The sequence below is a fragment of the Pygocentrus nattereri genome, chromosome 16 (assembly GCF_015220715.1).
Source record: "Pygocentrus nattereri isolate fPygNat1 chromosome 16, fPygNat1.pri, whole genome shotgun sequence".
In the NCBI taxonomy this organism is placed as follows: domain Eukaryota; kingdom Metazoa; phylum Chordata; class Actinopteri; order Characiformes; family Serrasalmidae; genus Pygocentrus; species Pygocentrus nattereri.
Genome location: NC_051226.1, coordinates 38,469,638 through 38,489,206, shown reverse-complemented (window position 1 = coordinate 38,489,206; position 19,569 = coordinate 38,469,638). Strand labels below are relative to the sequence as shown.

General features: G+C 42.1%; 1 protein-coding gene across 1 annotated transcript; it reads right to left on the bottom strand.

The window, feature by feature from the left end:
- Window positions 1-15,201: 15,201 nt before the first annotated feature.
- LOC119265453 lies at window positions 15,202-17,908 on the bottom strand. The gene is made up of 3 exons (XM_037546300.1): window positions 17,433-17,908; window positions 15,806-15,903; window positions 15,202-15,415 (listed from the first exon to the last, which is right to left on the bottom strand). The coding sequence occupies exons 1-3, from the start codon at window positions 17,901-17,903 to the stop codon at window positions 15,349-15,351; spliced, it is 636 nt and encodes a 211-aa protein (XP_037402197.1). The 5' UTR covers window positions 17,904-17,908; the 3' UTR covers window positions 15,202-15,348.
- Window positions 17,909-19,569: the final 1,661 nt, after the last annotated feature.

Below are 19,569 nucleotides of genomic sequence, written 5' to 3'. Positions count from 1 at the left end.
ACTAAAAAGGCACAAAGCTGAAGTCATTTTCTCATGCGCCAGCTTCTTGATTGAATTTTCCCGTTCCACCTTATATACTGCAGCAGTTTCATTCTGGCAGCTCAGGCTCCATTTAAGGTGGAATGAGAAGCAACTTCAGCTTCGTAAAAAGTTGAGTGTTTCCTGCCGGAGATGCGAGAAACCTATGCTAGTACATTAACACATACTGAGACATATTTGGAGCCAAGCTAGTAAAATGGACATATAATGTTGCTCCCAAGGTGGTTTGATTTTTGTTGAAAGGACTAAATGGCTCTCAACATTTTGGGTTGCGACCTCTGAGCTAGACATTATGGGGAGATGTTTTTCCTGTTATCTCGCTATATGAGAACTTTTCCTTGGCTGGCTCAGACCTTAGCCTCTTTCCCCTCGTGCTTTTGGTCAGCTGGGACACTATTAAAGCATAAAGCAGTTGATTTTCTGTTGCGGAACCAAAGAAATGGCCACATTATCATTATTATTATTATTTTATAACAGCCATTTGTTAGACCCTTATTAGTCCCACAACGGGGAAATTTCACCTCCGCATTTAACCCATCCGTGAAGTGAAACACCACATACACACTAGTGAACACACACACTAGGGGGCAGTGAGCACACTTGACCAGAGCAGTAGGCAGCCCTACCCACGGCGCCCGGGGAGCAGTTGGGGGTTAGGTGTCTTGCTCAAGGACACCTCAGTCATGAACAATAACATTTTCTTTAGAATAAACATTCTATACAAAAACCATATGTATAAATACAATACTGCACTATTAAGGCTTAAATAGTTCTCAAACAGAAACATGAAAGAATAAAAACACAAAAAACAATGTAACACAAAGGGAAGAGAAGTGAGGGTAGGATTAACTCTTCCGGTGTCGCGGCTGAAACAGAGGTGGCTGTCAGGAACCTTGCAGTTGCATTCAGAACCAGCTGGAGGCGTGAAATTCAGCACTGACTGATTCCCATGTACAGAAATTATAAAAACGAAAACCAGGATGAGATGAAGACTTTCCTCAGAGGAAAGATTTCAGCTCACAAATACCTCTAATATGATGAAATTTGGTCTTGCCGTATTGTTTATCGGTGTGTTTTCAGTTTTTAAGGTCGAGTCAAAGATAACATCAAGAATTTAAAAAAATGAGTACAGATTCATGATCCTCAAAGAACTTAGCCGGGAAGGACCACCAGTGGTCCAGCAGTGGTGTTAGTGCAGGACCAAATGTTGATTTGTCTTTTAGTGTCAGAATTCAATGTTCCTTAGGAACATCATTCTGGACTTCGGGTGTGGAAGACCTAACAGGTACAGGTCCACCCGGCAGGGCGGGATCTGAGGTCGGCGTGAATCCAAAACCAGAGGCCTCATTCGTGCAGAGCGATGCAAAGTCTTCAGCTGGAGCTGACGTGAGTACTTGGGATGCAGAGCCCGGCGCAGCAGTGCACAGCGAGGTGCGTGAAGCAGGAGAGGACGCTGACATTTGTCCACAGGCTGAACCTACAAAAGAAACAACTGAGTTACATACAAAACACAAAGAAGGATCAACTGAGACAGGATCAGGGCAGGGATGCCATATTAGTCAGTAAGAAATCTGCATAAAAATTACATTAAAATAATGCAGAATACCAAAATCTGTTTATTAGCTCCACAGTTTTTGGAAACCAACAACCTGCTGGTTTATATTGCCATTGTGACTGCAGGGAAAGTCTTGCAGAGCTTGGAACTGACCTGTTGATCGCCGCATTTGCAAAGCAACACTATTAATAACAATATGAAGATGAGGAGGAGGGAACCAAAACCTGCCACCTGGAAGAAAAGACAACAAATTTCATCTTAGAACAAAAAAAAAAAAACCAAATGCTCCCATTAACAGACAGCATGATCTAAACAAAGGTTAACTCCTATTCTTGGGAAGTGGAGGAACTTTGGAATGACTGCAGTTTTAGCACTTGAGTAGAAACACAAAATTCCGTCTAACGGAATCTCATTTACACAGAGTGTTGTTGTTGTACAGTTCGGACAGTTGTGTATATAGTTGCCGGCTTCTTTCTATGGTATGTTGTGTGGTTTAACAGGACAATGATCCCAAACATACCAAAATCCACTGTCTACTACTTCAAGAAATGCAAGCTGAAGCATTTGGAATGGACCTAACAGTGTCCTGACCAGAACACCAATCAAAATCTGTGGGCAGATCTTAAATATGATGTGTGTGTGCAAGACCTAGAAGAACTAGAAGTGTCCTGCAAGGAAATGTGGACAAAAATTCCTAAAGTAACAATAGAAAGGAAAGCTGGCTGCAAAAAGCATTTGCAAGCTGTAATATCTGCCAAAGATGACGTACGTAGTATTGACCGGTGTCCAAATGTTGGCACATGCCACAATTACTCTTACTATCTATATTTATTAATGTTTTTATTTTTCTTTATTTTATTTTTTAAAGTTCATCAGTTATACAGTAACGGAGTTGACACATGCAGATTTTTTACTAGTTTGAATAGTTTGAACAGAGTGTCTATCTCAAGCCATTTATAATCCTGCTGCAAATTAGTATTTACAGAGCTTTCGACAACTTCAATGTAATATTAAACAGTTTGATTTTGAGACTTGAAGCTATGAATCTTGCTAATGCTACTTATCAAATACTAAAAATCTGTTGGTGAAAGCTTTAGGAAACGCATGCCCAAATATTTTAGCCATATATCAAGTATAAGCAGCTTACCTTAGATATGTAAAATGATTCCCGTGCATGCCGCTGGCTGTTGGTCAGATTTCGGTCTTTACTGCACCATTCCCAGGGGGGCATCTGAGCGCTGTCTGCAGATTTTCCCTTTATCTCAGTGTTCAAACAAGCCACGTATCTTCCGTCGCCAAAGAACAGAGTCACCCAAACGATCGGTGGAGTTAACAAACACAAACCTTTGAAGAACCATATTTTACATTTTTTGAAACTACAGCCTTTGTTTCCTGGAGCAAGACTCTGGTGTTCTAAATGAAACCAGAATTCCTGGTTCAGGAGGTAAATTCCAAACATAAAAGCAAGAAGCATGGGCATCGTGAAGTATAACCCAAAAAAGGCCTCTGTATATCCACTCCGACAGGGGCACACAAAGTCATTCTCAACAAGTTTTTCTAAAACAACGAGAAGCAGGTTAAAGATCAAAGTACTGCTCCAAGGATTTCCATTAAAAAATTCCTTTAAATGCATCAGAGCCATTTCTAAAGCGTATGATGAAATCTGAACCAGCCCTGTGAGTGCCAAGATCAGCTTTCACTCTACCAAAGGTCACTGTGCCTTAAATAGCAGATGGAAGTTATGGATACAACAGAAAGTGAAAGAGAAAAGAGGAATCTGTGTGGTCACCAAACCCATGACACAAAATCCATAAACTCTCAGTAGCAGTAAATATTCAATAGTGAATAGTTGGAAAACTGAATCAAATTCATGTTAGAAATTTGGTGAAGTTAATTGAAATAACCACAAAAAACATATGAGGTCATGTTGCACAGAAAGTAGCATGCAGTTCTTTTACCGCCCTATTGTGGCTCCACCAGCTGAATCAGATCAGCTCTGCTGATCCTTCAACACAGTTTAACAGTAAACGGTCTTAAACGCTGGAGTTAATGCAGAACTGCTGATTCACCCTTTAACCCTGAAGATCAGCGCAGACGGCTGGTCACCATAGCAACACAGACAACAGTCTCGCCCAGCTAGTAGCTACGAAACGGCAAAGAGAGAGATTTAAGACGGACATCGATAATCTGGAGACGAATGGACTTATTAGTGATTATAATCAGTCCAGCTGGTTTCCTGATGCGTTTAATCTGCGAGACATAGAAACACTAAAGAATTGCCAGGCTGAAGTCGCTTCTCAATCGCCAGCTTCTAGTTCGAAATGTCCTGTTCCACCTAAAATTTTGCTGCATATACATTCTGGGACCTTAGGCACCATTTAAAATGACCAAAATTACCATTACCAAAAAAGCCTCTTGATAATCTAAAAAGGACCACTCACATCCATCACTATACATTCTTTATTGGAAACAAGTGGATATTTTCTCATTCTTGGTATAAAACTGCCGTCTCCGTTATCAAACTGTAGCACCCGCAGAAGAAGAAACACAGGGTGAAGCCGTGATGATGAAGAAAAGCTCTTTATTAAACACACCAGCAGAATGGCCCATGCAGAGCACTGAAACTGGAGGTCACCACTAGCCACACACTTCATCCTGACGCTGGCCCCCTACACACAAAGCCCATAGCCCCAGTGCAAATATATAATATAATTCATTATTATTCTATATAAATTATTCTGTCCTCGAGTGAAGCTGGATTTAATATGAACTGGAATTTAAGTGTGCCCAAAGCTGAAGAAACCCTTATTACACTACATTGTCGCTCTAGTTCTGTGTTACTGTTAGAGTTTGTGTAAGCATATCTGTGGGAAACATTTGCGGAAGATGCTATACATCTGACATTTACGTGGGAAAGGAAACGTTTTATGGGTTGTGGTTGGCATGTGCATAGACATGATGCAAAGACGGCAACGGAAAATTCCCCAGCTGAGAAAATGTGATGATGCTTGCTGGAGCAGGCAATTAATACGAAACGAATTACGAACCCTTAAAAAAATCAGTTACTATTAATACAACCAAGAAATACATACAGTGGACAGAATATCTGAAATACCACATCATATCAAGTACCTAATAAGTTGCGCTTGGTCCATAAAATCAGCTGCAGGGCTTCCTGTGAAGGCTTGTGATATCTTGGAAAGCCCAAGAGCTTCATGTAGGAATATTCCACCCAATGACTCTGCAGTTTTTATTTCATTTTGTTTGTACGTCATGTGACTGTTCTGTCTTGAGCTGCCGTCGTATTGCACAATCCCTGCCATCTGCTCCTCCACGTTGTTTCCAGGCACTTAAACCTGGTGGGGGTCATGAACAGCAAGGAGAAGACAGAGATAACTGAAGCAAGAAGGCTAAGGACTGAGTCGCTCTGGTGGTCTCCACGCATGCCTTGACTGTCGTTTGTGTAAAGCTGAGAACGTTTTACGGTGGAATGAAATTGGACAGAAGCATATTTACTACTGAGTTACATCAGCTTTCCTTCTGGCAGCACTTAGTATTCATCTGGAAACTGAACAACCAGTTTTTTAAAGTTGGTCTTCTGTTATAAGTATGTTGTAAGTCTTCAGCTGCATGACGTTTATTATCAGATATCGGGCATCTAATGCTTTCAGTGGGAGACAGTTGTGGTCTGCAGGCTGGACAGTCTTGCATGTTGTCATGCCGAAATAAACCTGGACGTCCCAGAAAAACATGACGTCTACAAGGCAGCGTATGTTGTTCTGAAATGTGTAGGTATATTTCAGCTTTAATGATGCCTTCACTGAAGTGTAAATTACCCACTGATACCCTCCACACCACACCTTGACAGACCCTGGCTTCTGAACTTTATGCTGGTAAAAATCTGGACGATCGTTTTCTTGTTTTGCTCAGGTAACATGAGGATTTCCATAAAAGTGAAAAATGAAAAGTTGACTTGTCAGACCACAATACGTTTCCACTGTGCACCAGTCCATTTCAGAGGAAAATTCCTGTTGACCTTTATATTGTTTGCAAGTTTCATGGAGAATTGACCAAAATAAACGGCCCAAAATGACTTGTGAAGACGTCTGGTTCCATTGAATTACATTAAAAGTAAGGTAGGTTTTTTCCTTCTCCTGTAAAGTTACTATTTTGGAGATACGAGGTTTTCTTCCGACAACAGCAATCTGCAGATTCAGCAGGTTAGGCTGAGGTTAAAAAGGTGAGATACAGCCTCGTGGGCCAGATGGTTTCGAGAATCACCATTTAACTGACAGGCAGAGCTGCCAATCACAGACCCTCATTTTTAGCGTAGAAACAAACTCGCTTGAACATTTGTCGCTGTCAGAATAAGATCTCGTATCTCCACTTGTGTCCTCTTCATTTTTTGACCATATATAAATAACAGCTGCCTTTCACATTGTGTGAACTGAAATGGAGCAAAATAGATTGTACTAAAATATCTTTACATTCACATACATTAAAATTCAAGAATGTTTGTTTCCCATCCCTGGTACATATAAGCACATATAAACGGGGGAGGTCAGATTCTAATGTGTTGATTTTAGCGTGCAGTTTCCATCACACTGTCTGCAAGTCTGTGAACAGTGTCAGAGACCGAGACTAATGCTGCGTTCACATATTTGCATTGTAAAAACATCATTCCACACCAAATGTCGTTGCACAGCCAACAGCAGCATGAAGCTTCGTAAACAATGCAATGGTGACTGCAATGCCAGCAACAATGGCAGGCTCTGTGTTTTATTTAATGAGGAAAAGGCAGGATGATGCTCTGTACTGGGTTTGTCTGGAATTAAACAACGAGATGTTTGGAGTCTTTGACTCTGCAAAAAATCCACATCTGGAATATTCCACTGCTGCAGTCGGCAAAGAGTTGGAAACATTGAACTGAGCCTGAGCATCTTGCTCACCGCTGCGATCTGCAGAACGCTGCCACTTGAAAAAAATGGAATATCTGGTTTGGTGTTTTCTGTGTGCCACATGCATGTGAACACAGCAAAGCACCAACCCCAAAAATCTTTGAGAATGCAGATGGGTCTATAAATGCAGCGTCTGCCTCTAGCTCACATGTGTCAAGGTCTACTCCTCGTGGGCCAAATCACTGCAGACTTCGTAAAACACACCTGAATCAGCTCATTGGATAATTAGTAATGCCTTCATAAACTGAACTCAGAGCCTTAGATGAGGGTAAACGCTGATCTCGGCAGCACTTTGGCTTGGAAGACCCCCAGTTTGACATGCCTTCTTTAGCCCTGGCAGCAAACTTGGATGTTTCTTCGATGTCTGGAGTTGATCATCTTGGTTTTTTAATTAAGGACGACTGCTACATTTTGAATCTTGAGTCTTAAATCTGAAAAGAGAAACAGTCGTGCAACCCCATTTGGACAGTACTGAGAGTCCCAAACGATCTACAGGCAGGACCGATGCTCTTTCTTATCCATTTCCTCTCAAGATTTTATGTTATTTATAAGCACCTCTGATCAGAAACAAAGAAATTCCTGTAAAATACGTGAACTACTGTATGACACAATATGACAAAATAGAGAAATATGGTTTGGTCATGTGTTGAGGAGGAATAGTGGATATATTGGGCAAAGAATGTTGGAGATGGAGCTGCCGGGTAGAAGGAGAAGAGGTAGACCTCAGAGAAGGTTTATGGATGTAGTGAAGGTGGACATGGAGATGGTTGGTGTGAAAGTAGAGGAGGCAGTGGATAGGGCAAGATGGAGGCAGATGATCCGCTGTGGTGACCCCTAAAGGGAGCAGCCGAAAGAAGAAGAAGAGAAATACTGTGGTGCTTCAGAGTGGCGCAACTGTCTGAGATTTCCATGCCTCAACTATCTGGGTAAGAAGTATGACCCTGTTTCCTCTTTTCATTGTTATAAGTCACTGTCAGTGAAGACCTTTCTGTGGGAACATCTTGAGGATGTGGTTGGTGTACATGCTGGCACTGTTACGACATACAGGGAAAACACAGTGGCACAAAAATCCCAGTCTTGTTTTCTGAACTGACAACTCAGTTAATACATACATAAATACATAAGTCATAGCATTCAATTAAACCACCTTCTTGTTTCTACACTCACTGTCCACTTTATCACACATCGTCACATCACCGCCCTCCTGAAGAGGCAGGACGAGCTCCTTCAGCGGAAGTTGCAGCTCGAAGCCTCCCGGGAAGTTTCCCCCTCGGTGGTCGCGCCAGCCTTGTCTCTTCGTACACCGGGAGACGCCGTTCTCACGCCAGCCCCAGCCGCACCTGGTCCCTGGGAACGCCAGCGCCGCAGACAGCCTTCCAGACCTTCACCGCCACCCCAGCCGGTCTTCACCTCCTGCAACCGTTTCGCCGCCCTCAGCCCACCGCCTACGCCTTCACCTACGCCTCGGGCCCCGTCGCCCGCCCCAGCACCTCGGCGCTCCGCACAGGACTCGGTTTATGTTATTGGTAGCTCTATTGTCCGCCATGTTAGAGTAAGAGGTGTAAACAGCTGCGCCACTGTCTCCTGTTTTCCAGGTGCACGGGTTCTAGATATCGCCAAGCCGCTCCCCTCAGCCCTCCGCAGACGCGACGCCTTCGGGACCGTGGTTATCCATGTCGGGACCAACGACATCTCCGACCGGCGCAGCGAGGTCCTGAAGGAGCACTACCAGACGCTACTGGACACCGCCAGGAAGAAGACGGACGCTAGGATCGTCATCTCCGGCCCTCTTCCCACCTACCGGCGGGGATCCGAGCGGTTCAGCAGGCTCTTCGCGCTGCAGTCCTGGCTCCGCAGCTGGTGCGCCTGCAACGGGTTGGGCTACGTGGACAACTGGTCTTCGTTTTGGGAGCAGCCAGCGCTCTACCGGAGGGATGGGCTTCACCCTAGTCCTCTGGGGTCCGTCGTCCTCTCACGGAACATCGAGAGGGCCATCCGCTGACTTCAAAGCGGCCACGTAAGTAGCGGCAAAAATAGAAATGTTACTGCTCACCATGCTAGTGTTACTGCTAGAAATAAGCCGATTGCTAGCACTTCTACAAATGCTTATTGTGTAAATACAATTGAGACCGTGTCTGTTCCCCGAATAAAACAACACATCAAAAAGCCTCGAAGCGTTTGCCTTAGTAACCTCATTCATATCAGACCAGTTACACTGGTTTACAACGACCGCACCGTTGGTCTAAAACTAGGCCTGCTTAATATTAGATCCCTGGCATCTAAAGCCATCATTGTAAATGAAATTATTACAGATCATGGTTTTGATGCTCTGTGCCTCACAGAAACGTGGATTAGACCCGATGAGTACCTTAGTCTAAATGAAGCCACTCCCGCAGGCTACAGCTATGCACACAGCCCTCGTTTAAGCGGTCGGGGTGGAGGTATAGCAACCATCCATGCTAAAGCTTTAGGCGCGAACCAGAAAGCAGGACCTACATTTTCTTCTTTTGAAGTTCTTGTACTCAATATACTTGAGCAAGGAACAAATAAACATTCATTTCTATTAATCACAATTTACAGGCCACCCGGTCCGTATTCTCAGTTCTTACAGGAATTCTCTGAGTTTCTATCAAGCCTAATAACGTTTTCAAATAAAATATTAATTGTCGGAGATTTTAATATCCACATCGACAACCCTCACGACATATTAAGTAAGACATTCATATCTATCATAGACTCCATGGGATTCACCCAAATTATAAAAGGGCCCACACACCACCTCAACCACACTCTAGACTTAATACTGACCTTTGGTGTAGACATAGATAACTTAGCCATTCTCCCCCAGAGCACAGCCGTCTCAGACCATTACTTAATCTCATACAAAATCCAGTTTAGTGGTAATGTGCGCTCAACACCATGCTACCAGGTTAAGAGGACTATAACTTCCTCCACAGCTGGCAGCTTTATCAGAAACCTCCCGCAGTTATCAACTTCAGTCAGCTGTCCATCCGATCCTACTGAGTTAGATACTATGACCAAATTCTTAGAGGATACTCTTCGATCTACGTTAGACAGTGTAGCTCCATTAGAAAGCAAAATAGTACGGCAGAAAAAACTCGCCCCGTGGTATAATGATCACACTCGAACTCTAAAACAGACGGCCAGGCAACTAGAGCGAAAATGGCGTCTGACTAAATTAGAAGTGTTCCAGTCCGCTTGGAAGGAGAGCCTATAGACTATAGAAGAGCCCTTACTGCAGCACGTTCAGCCTGTCTCTCCTCTCTCATAGAAAACAATAAGAACAATCCCAGATTACTATTTAGAACAATTTCTAAACTAACAGAGAACAAAAGAGTCACTGAACCCCAGATGCCATCAGCCTATAGCAGCAATGATTTTCTGAATTTCTTTAGTGATAAAATTGAAAAAATTAGACAGAAAATTCTGAACACACAGTTAAACTCCACAAACCTGGTGGCTTATAATTCCAGTCTAGACCCTGAGAATATTAGAGTCACTCCAGATAGGCTGGAATCGTTTACATTACTCCAAGAAAATGAACTAATCAAAATAGTCTCTTCTGCAAAACCATCGACCTGTATTCTGGACCCGATCCCTACAGGTCTACTCAAGGAAATCTTACCAGAAATAACTAAGCCTGTTCTGTCAATAATAAACTCCTCTCTTAGCCTCAGATATATCCCAAAAACTTTTAAACTTGCAGTAATTAGACCGCTGATTAAGAAAGCTAACCTCGATCCCTGTGAACTATCAAATTATAGACCCATCTCAAATCTCCTCTTTATATCTAAGATCCTGGAAAAAGTGGTAGCAAAACAATTAAGCCCTTATTTGCATAGGAATAATCTACACAAAAAATTTCAGTCTGGTTTTAGGCCACATCATAGTACAGAAACAGCATTAGTAAAAATTATAAATGATCTTCTATTATTCACGGACCAAGGAAACGTGTCGTTGTTAGTCCTCCTTGACCTTAGTGCAGCATTCGACACAATAGACCACGCTATCCTACTAGATAGACTAGAAAACCTTGTAGGGGTAACAGGAACAGCTCTTTCCTGGTTCAGGTCCTACCTCACCGATCAATATCAGTTTGTTAATGTAAAGGGTGAATCATCTGCTCGTGCAAAAGTAATTTATGGTGTTCCACAAGGTTCTGTTTTAGGACCTATATTATTTACAATATATATGCTACCACTAGGCACCATTATCAGTAAACACGGCATAAATTTCCACTGTTATGCAGATGACACCCAGTTATATATATCAAGTAAACCGGATGATAAAATTAAACTTGCCAAGATTGAGGACTGTGTAAAAGACATAAAAGATTGGATGTCAAATAATTTTCTGTTACTTAACTCAGATAAAACAGAGGTCCTGCTTCTTGGTCCAAAATTAGCCAGACACAGACTGTCTAACTCAACACTAAAACTTAACAATCTCTCAGTTTCATCAAGCTTATCTGTTAAAAATCTTGGTGTCATGATAGACGCTGATCTCTCCTTCGACACACATATATCTAATATCACTAGAACAGCTTTCCTGCATCTCCGCAATATCGCTAAATTAAGAAATTCATTATCTCTACAGGATGCAGAAAAGCTAGTTCATGCATTTATCACTTCAAGGCTAGATTATTGTAATGCCCTGCTGTCTGGATGTCACAGCAAAAGCCTTAACAAGCTTCAGCTAGTCCAGAACGCTGCAGCCAGAGTCCTCACAAGAACTAGGAAGTTTGACCATATTAGTCCAGTTTTATCAGCCCTGCACTGGTTACCAGTTAAATTCCGCATTGATTATAAAATTCTATTACTGACCTATAAAGCTCTAAACGGGCTCGCCCCTCAGTACCTGAGTGAGCTCCTCTCCCACTATGAATCATCACGCCTACTTAGATCACAAGGTGCTGGCTTACTACGGGTACCTAGAATAAATAAAGCTACATCAGGGGGGAGAGCTTTCTCATACAAAGCCCCCCAGCTCTGGAACAATCTTCCTGTTAATGTTCGGGACTCAGACTCAGCCTCAGTCTTTAAGTCTAGGCTAAAAACTTATTTGTACAGTCAAGCATTTGGTGACTAGTCTTCCCTGTCAGGTCTAGACCTGCTGGAGTCTCTGCTGCTCTGTTTTACTGTAATCTGTGGTCAGCCACTCTTTACAGTACTAACTCTGTTTTTTTCTTCTCCTTTCTCTGCCGATCTGATCAGCTGCCCATCCTGTGCGCCTGATGCTGTCTGCCTCTACTGCCTTGATTGGTGCCGCTGCTCACCAGCCTTCTGGACCGGTTTGACCACCACTGAGCTTCTTGCTGTACAGCGCTGTGCAGTCCTCACCCTCAGATCTCTCTCTTTCTTTTCCCACTTTACTATAATACTTCATACTAATAATGTTTGCTGTCCGGTGTCGACCATAGGAGGATGGGTTCCCCTTCTGAGTCTTGGTTCCTCTCAAGGTTTCTTCCTCTTTTAGGGAGTTTTTCCTTGCCACCGTCGCCGCTGGCTTGCTCATGGGGGCTCGGACCCGGATTTTCTTTCTTCTTTTCTCTTCTCTCTGTAATACTGATTGCTCTGTAAAGCTGCTTTGTGACAACACCTGTTGTAAAAAGCGTATATAAATAAATTTTGCTTGCTTGCTTGCTTATCAGCTCCACAGACTGTAGTCCATCTGTTTCTCTGATACACTGTGGAAGCTTTGTAGATACTATCGGGAACGGTCTGTAGCACAGATAAATCCATGGCAAGACAAAGCAAAAGTAGAAATAACTAAACCAGAAACAAAACCTACAACCAGAGAACCAAAACATGCAGCCCAAGAAACAGTTTGGTGGAGGAGGAATGATGCTATGGGGCTGTTTTTCAGGGGTCGGCCTAGAACCCTTAGTTCCGGTAAAGGGAAATCTTTGGACAATCATTTTGGACAATTCTATGCTTCCAACTTTGTGGGAACAGTTTGGGGAAGAACCTTTTCTGTTCCAGCATGACCTGAGCCCCAGTGACCAAAGCAGCTCCATAAGAGCCTGGCTGGGTGAGTTTGGTTTGGAAGAACATGACTGACCCTCACAGAACCTTGACCTGAAGCCCATCACACGCCTTTGGGATGAACTAGGAGATTGTGAGCCAGACCCTCTTGTCCAACATCAGTGTTGCTCCTGTAACATATATAAACCACTGTAAATTACACACAATATGAAATACTGTGGGTTCTAGAGAGGCACAGCTATCTGAGGTTTCTGTACCGCAACAATATGTGGCCTAGAAATCTCCCATAACATGTACTACATTGCTCTTCCTGGGTGAGAAGGATAGCCCTGTTTCTTCTTCCCACTGTCATGCTGAGAAAATCTGACAGTGACTTAATATAAACCTTCACAAACCTTTCCCTTAGAACCTTTTTAGATGTCACCAAACAGGTGCTTGCACACATGACAGGATGTGGTTAGTACATGGCACACAGCTGGCACTGTTAGCACATACAGAGAAACCACAACGATAAAAAATGAAACCCAGACACAAGACAGAGACAAGGCCATATCCGAATGATGCCGAGACTGTGATGAGACTAAGACTCGTTTTAGGGCTTGGGACTGGGACTAGGCTTGAGTACTACATCACCATAATCACCAGAAAAGAGAAGGAAAAGCACAGAGTTGTTGTCTGAGGAGGTTAGAAAGAAGATAGAAGTAAAGCATGATCAATATAAAGGCTCCAAAGAGCTTATCAAGATGTTTAAAGCCCATGGGACTCTAGTCACCATCCCAGGAAATGCTCACAAAGGGTAAACTGATCGAATGAATTGACAATGAAAATGAAACCTATCAAGGCATTTTGAAGAGAAATGTACAGGCCAGTGTCAGAAGGCCATGCCTTTGACACAGGTCATGGATCCTCCACCACAATAATCACCCAAAACATGTAGTCAGGCCTATAAATTATTGTCTACCATCTCACATTGGAGTTGAAATTAAATAATGAGCATCAAAGTGCAGACTTTAATTTGAGGGTATATACTTTAATTCTTAACATGAAGTCCAAAGAACTTCACTGCCAGTGAATCAAGCCATCAATAGACTGCTAAATCAGAACAAGCCCATCAGAGACAGAGTAAGAACATTAGATGGGGCCACATCAACTATTTTGTACCTTCTTAAAAATAAAGAATGCACTGGTGAGCTCAGAATTACTAAAAGGCCTGGGAGACCACAGAAAACAACTGTTTTCCACAAGATGTACACCACTGGTAAACCGAAGGATACCACATCAGAGTTTGCCAAAAATACAGTTACAGTTGTGAAACAACCTCTTATAGACAGATGAGACACAATGATGGGCATAGAAGAGTATGGGAGCTGCTCATGATCCAAAGCCACCACATCTGTCCAGGATGGTGGAGGTAGTATTATGTTGTGGGCCTGTATGGCTGGTTCCTCTCTATTAATTAATGATGTGACTATGGACAAGAGCAGCAGGATGAATCGTGAAGCGTATAGGACAGTATCATCTGCTCAGATTCTGCCAAATGCTTCAAAACTCATTGGACAGTGCTTCACAGTGCAGATGGACAATGACCTGAAGTACATCACAAAAAACAACCCAGGACTTTAAGGCAAAGAGGTGAAATGCTCTGCAATCTGCATAATAATGGACACAATATTTCTGTCCAGGCCATTTCCATTTGTTTTATCATATATTTGTTCATTTGTTTTATGGTTTATTAAGAGAAGTTTATTACACTCCTTATCATTAGTCAGAGAGAAATCTTCACCTTCACTGTGATTGCTACTTATTACGTAATCTAGATAGCAATGTTGTTTAATTTTTAACCTTTTATATAAATGTATGTTTAATACAGTATGTGAATACTTTGTTACCACTTATGAATTCACATGGTTGTTTGTTATTTATATGTGAAAAGTTACAGACATGATGTACATAAATCTGATGTGGATATGGGTGCTGGCAGTATATTAAATAACAAAAGTAGTTGAATACTTGATTCCCTTCACTGTACATGCATCACATTAGCACAATTGATCCTTTCTTTTATTTCATACAGTAACAGAAGAACTAAAACAGTAACAGAAGAACTAAAACAGTAGCAGAAGAACTGAATCAGTAACAAAGGAACTAAAACAGTAACAGAAGAACTGAATCAGTAACAGAGGAACTAAAACAGTAACAGAGGAACTGAATCAGTAACAGAAGAACTGAATCAGTATCAGAGGAACTGAATCAGTAACAGAAGAACTGAATCAGTAACAGATGAACTGACTCAGTAACACAGGCACTGAATCAGTAACATAGGAGGAAACTGAATCAGTACCAGAGGAACTAAAGCAGTAACAGAGGAACTGAATCAGTAACAGAAGAACTGAATCAGTATCAGATGAACTGACTCAGTAACACAGCCACTGAATCAGTAACATAGGAGGAAACTGAATCAGTAACAGAAGGACTGAATCAGTAACAGATGAACTGACTCAGTAACACAGGCACTGAATCAGTAACATAGGAGGAAACTGAATCAGTACCAGAGGAACTGAATCAGTACCAGAGGAACTGACTCAGTAACAGAAGCTAAAATAATCCCAAAGTCAGTGATTGGAACTCATGCATGTTGGCGTAGGGTGACAGAGTCAGGCGAAGGCTTGGTGACAGCAGAGTAGAGGATTCTTCAAGATGCTGAAGCGGTGGATTCGTCGGGAGGCTGAGAGGTGGATTTGCTGGGGGGTGGAGAAACTTTTATTCCTGGGCTGAAGTTTAAGGTGGAAGGCTAAATGTTGGCATTGCCATCCTCTGCAGCAGGCGGAGTTGCAGCCATAGATGAAGAGACAGCTGCACTGAGAAACACAACAGTAATAACAGCGTTACACACACAACGAATTATAAAAATCTATATATTCCTCTTATGTAAATCAGGAAATAAGAAGTTCAAAAATGTGATTTTTCTCTTTAACTAAAAAAACAAAAGAATACACAAACATGGCAAAAGAGCGGTGGAAATTCCTCTGTTCACACCTGTGAATTCTAAAAGTGAATCGTGTAGTACAAACGACAAACATGGCGATCCTGTTAGCCGTGGACTCTGTATTGAATCCCAGCTGTGCTGAATGATCAGGAATTATGTATATTTGTATATTTCATTAGTTTATCAATCGGTCCCTGATCTCCTGGACCGGTCATATAGCTATGGTGACTGAAAACAAATGACCACAGAGCCAGGAACAGACCTGCTGTTTGTAGGCTGGGCCACAGCGCCCTGCTGCTTACAACACTGATAAATCAGTGCTACAAACAAGATGAAGGAGATGAAACTAAAAACCACGATCTGTAAAGAAGAAAGAGCACAACGTCTTACAGAGTATAAACACAATCATTCAAATCATTTAAAAAATAGCAAAATATACACAAAAGCATCAATTATAGGGCACTTTCTATTAGTAGGAGTCTATCCCAAACTCTAAGCCCTAAATTTATACTCGGAAATATATATTTTGTATTTTTGTGACAATGTTGTTGTTTTTATTTGAGTTTAGAAAGAAATTAAGTAATTGAAAGATTTAGGCTAGTCAGTAAATAATAAGCTTAATTCTTAGATAAAAAGAACTTCAGTTCAAAAATTCAATACATTTTCATGTCACTACTGAACCACAAAAAGTTGTGGTCTGTGGGCGGAGTCTGTTTTTTAGCCACGCCTTTGTATTTTAGAGCAGGAAGTGAGGCTGCATCCCTGTCCCTCATGGCCACGTGGTCAGCAGCTAGATCCCATGGTTTTGAAGTACACTGTCCCAAAGTCTGAGAATCAGTGTGGAAGGTTAATTATTATCAATATTTCCTGCAGTTGAGTACATTTTATTAAGTTTTAATGGAAAATATGAGTAGATGTGCGGAAAGCTGTTCAAAGCTGTGCTTGCTGGTCGTGAACTGACTAGAATTTTTCAATTTAGCTCAAAATGAGCTAAAACTGTTATCGCCAAAACAGTCAGTACTGAAACGGTTGGTAAGGTTTGGGAAGAGTTATGATTGTTTTGTGCTGTTCAATCATTCATTTTAATAAAATGCTCAAAGCAAACAGGAATTCGTCTAAAGTTCAAGTTAGTCTAAATACTTTCAAAAATCCATGCACACCTGTACAGCCTCCCCAGAAATCAAGGTTAAAACGAGTGTTGACTATTTATAATTCTATGAAATAAAACAGCTTGTTTTCTTTGGGCTCTATTTTTGCCTTATAATATCTCGCATCTCTCCGCCTTAAATGGCTTTTAAAAAATGTGCATTTTAGGCCGAAACCTTCTTAAAACTATCATGAGACAGTCAGACATCTCCGACATCTTCATAAGCATTTCATGTAATGACTTTCTGTGAAGGAGCTTTTAGAAGTGGACGTCTGGTTCCTACACTGCATGGCCAAAAGTATGTGGACAAATGACTGGCACATCTATATAAGCTTCTTCAACATCCCATTACGTCAGTGTTTACATGCAAAGATTTTCGCTGATCCGATTGAACATATTCCGATGACAGATTCAGACGGATGTCTTTATATGCACACTCTATGCACCTTAATGCATCTACTTAATGTAGATGCTACCATGACAGCAAACATCACGTGAGTCCAGTCAGAGTGAGATGAGCAGCAGTAAGCAGTGCTTGTGTTTTCAATGGATTATTAGGTTGCATGTAAACGTGGCTACTGATATTGTGTGAGAAGGTCTAGCTCCCAATCCATTCCAATTCATCCCAAAGGTGATCAGTGAGGTTGAGAGTCCCTCCACACTAAACCACTCTCACTAACTGTTTACATCTCATTGATTAAGAGATTGATTCAGTATTGAATACGTTCTGGAAGTAGCTTACCTTAGATATGTAAAATGCTTCTTTTGCCCGGTTCTGATCAACGGTCAGTATTCGTTGCTTGTCACACCATTCCCACGGAGGCAGCTCACTGCTGTCAACATGGTCTTCGTTTAGTTGAGTTATCAAACAGGCCACGTATCTGCCATCTCCAAAAAACAGGACCAGCCAAAAAACAGATGGAATTGTATAAGTCAGAAAATTCACACAGCATTTAGAGCTGCATTCACAGTCACTCTGCTGCCCTGAATCAGCGCAGAGGCTGGACTTCCACATGTAAACGCCATAGTTAGCTGCAATAAGCAGGGGCATCGCCAAGTACAAGGAGAAAAATATCCAGGTAAATCCAAGCCTACAGGGGCACACAAAGTCTTCCTCGACAAGTTTCTCTAAAACAATGAGAGCAAGGTAGAACATCATGTAACTTTGCCATGGGTGCTTTTTTAAAAATGCACCCAGTCTCACCAGAGCCATTTCTAATGGATACAGCACAAAACTGCCAACACTGAGTCGACACTAGTCCTTTAGTCCCGAGAACAGCTTTAAGGCTCATACAAAGGTCTCTGCTTCAATAAGATGCTAAGACTGCTTGGCTTACAAGAAAACAACAGGAAGCATTGTGGTCATCATAGACAGATGCTGCTGGTGACGCTTGCTTTATATACACACGCTATATTGCCAAAAGTATTCAGTCATCTGGCTTCACACGCATATGAACTTAATATGGTGTCGGCTCACCCTTTGCAGCTATAACAGCTTCAGCTCTTCTGGGAAGGCTTTCCACAAGGGTTAGGAGTGTGTTTATGGGAATTTTTGACCGTTCTTCCAGAAGCACATTTGTGAGGTCAGACACTGATGTTGGATGAGAAGGCCTGGCTCACAGTCTCCGCTCTAATTCATCCCAAAGGTGTTCTGTGGGGTTGAGGTCAGGACTCTTTGCATTGCACTTGGTGATGTCAGGCTTGAATGCAGCTGCTCGGCCATGGAAACCCATTCCATGAAGCTCTCTACGCTGTTCTTGAGCTGATCTGAAGGCCACATGAAGTTTGGAGGTCTGTAGTGATTGACTCTGTAGAAAGTCAGTGACCTCTGCGCACTATGCCCCTCAGCATCCGCTGACCGCTCTGTCATTTTACGTGGCTGACCACTTCATGGCCGAGTTGCTGTCATTCCCAATCACTTCCACTTTGTTGTAATCCAATCACTTCCATGGCCACAGGTGTATAAAGCCGAGCCCCTAGGCCTGCAGACTGCTTCTCAGTGACAGAGGACAAAACTGAATCAGTGACAGAGGACAGAACTGAATCAGTGACAGAAGACAGAACTGAATCAATGACAGAAGAGGGACCTGAATCAATGACAGAGGAGGGAATTGAATCAGTAATAGAGGACAGAACTGAATCAGTGACAGAAGAGGGACCTGAATCAGTAATAGAGGAGGGAATTGAATCAGTGACAGAGGACAGAACTGAATCAATGACAGAAGAGGGACCTGAATCAATGACAGAGGAGGGAATTGAATCAGTGACAGAGGACAGAACTGAATCAGTGACAGAAGAGGGACCTGAATCAGTAATAGAGGAGGGAATTGAATCAGTGACAGAGGACAGAACTGAATCAATGACAGAAGAGGGACCTGAATCAATGACAGAGGAGGGAATTGAATCAGTGACAGAGGACAGAACTGAATCAGTGACAGAGGAGGGAATTGAATCAGTAATAGAGGAGGGAATTGAATCAGTAACGGAGGAGGGATTGAGATTGAGCAGTGTAGGGATTCATTAGAGGGCTGAACACCATGTTGATCCGTGGACTGAGGACGATATTTGATAGAGCAGGTTAAGCATCGGATTTGCTGGAGACATTCGTGTCAGAGGGCTGAGTTGCAGGTTCACTGAGAAACAGGAAAAACAACAGCATAAATACACACAGCAAAAGCAGAAACAAGTGAAGCTATACAAACAAGACACTGGTAACAGTAATGATAATGACATGCTATCAGGGCTGCACTCAGAGATTTATTAAACACAAACCGAATTACGTGGAAGTAGAGACATGACCTTTAATGAAGGAAGTACAAATGAACATATTAAAAAAGAAAAAAAAAACATTAAATGTTTTTTATTGTTTTTTTTTCTAA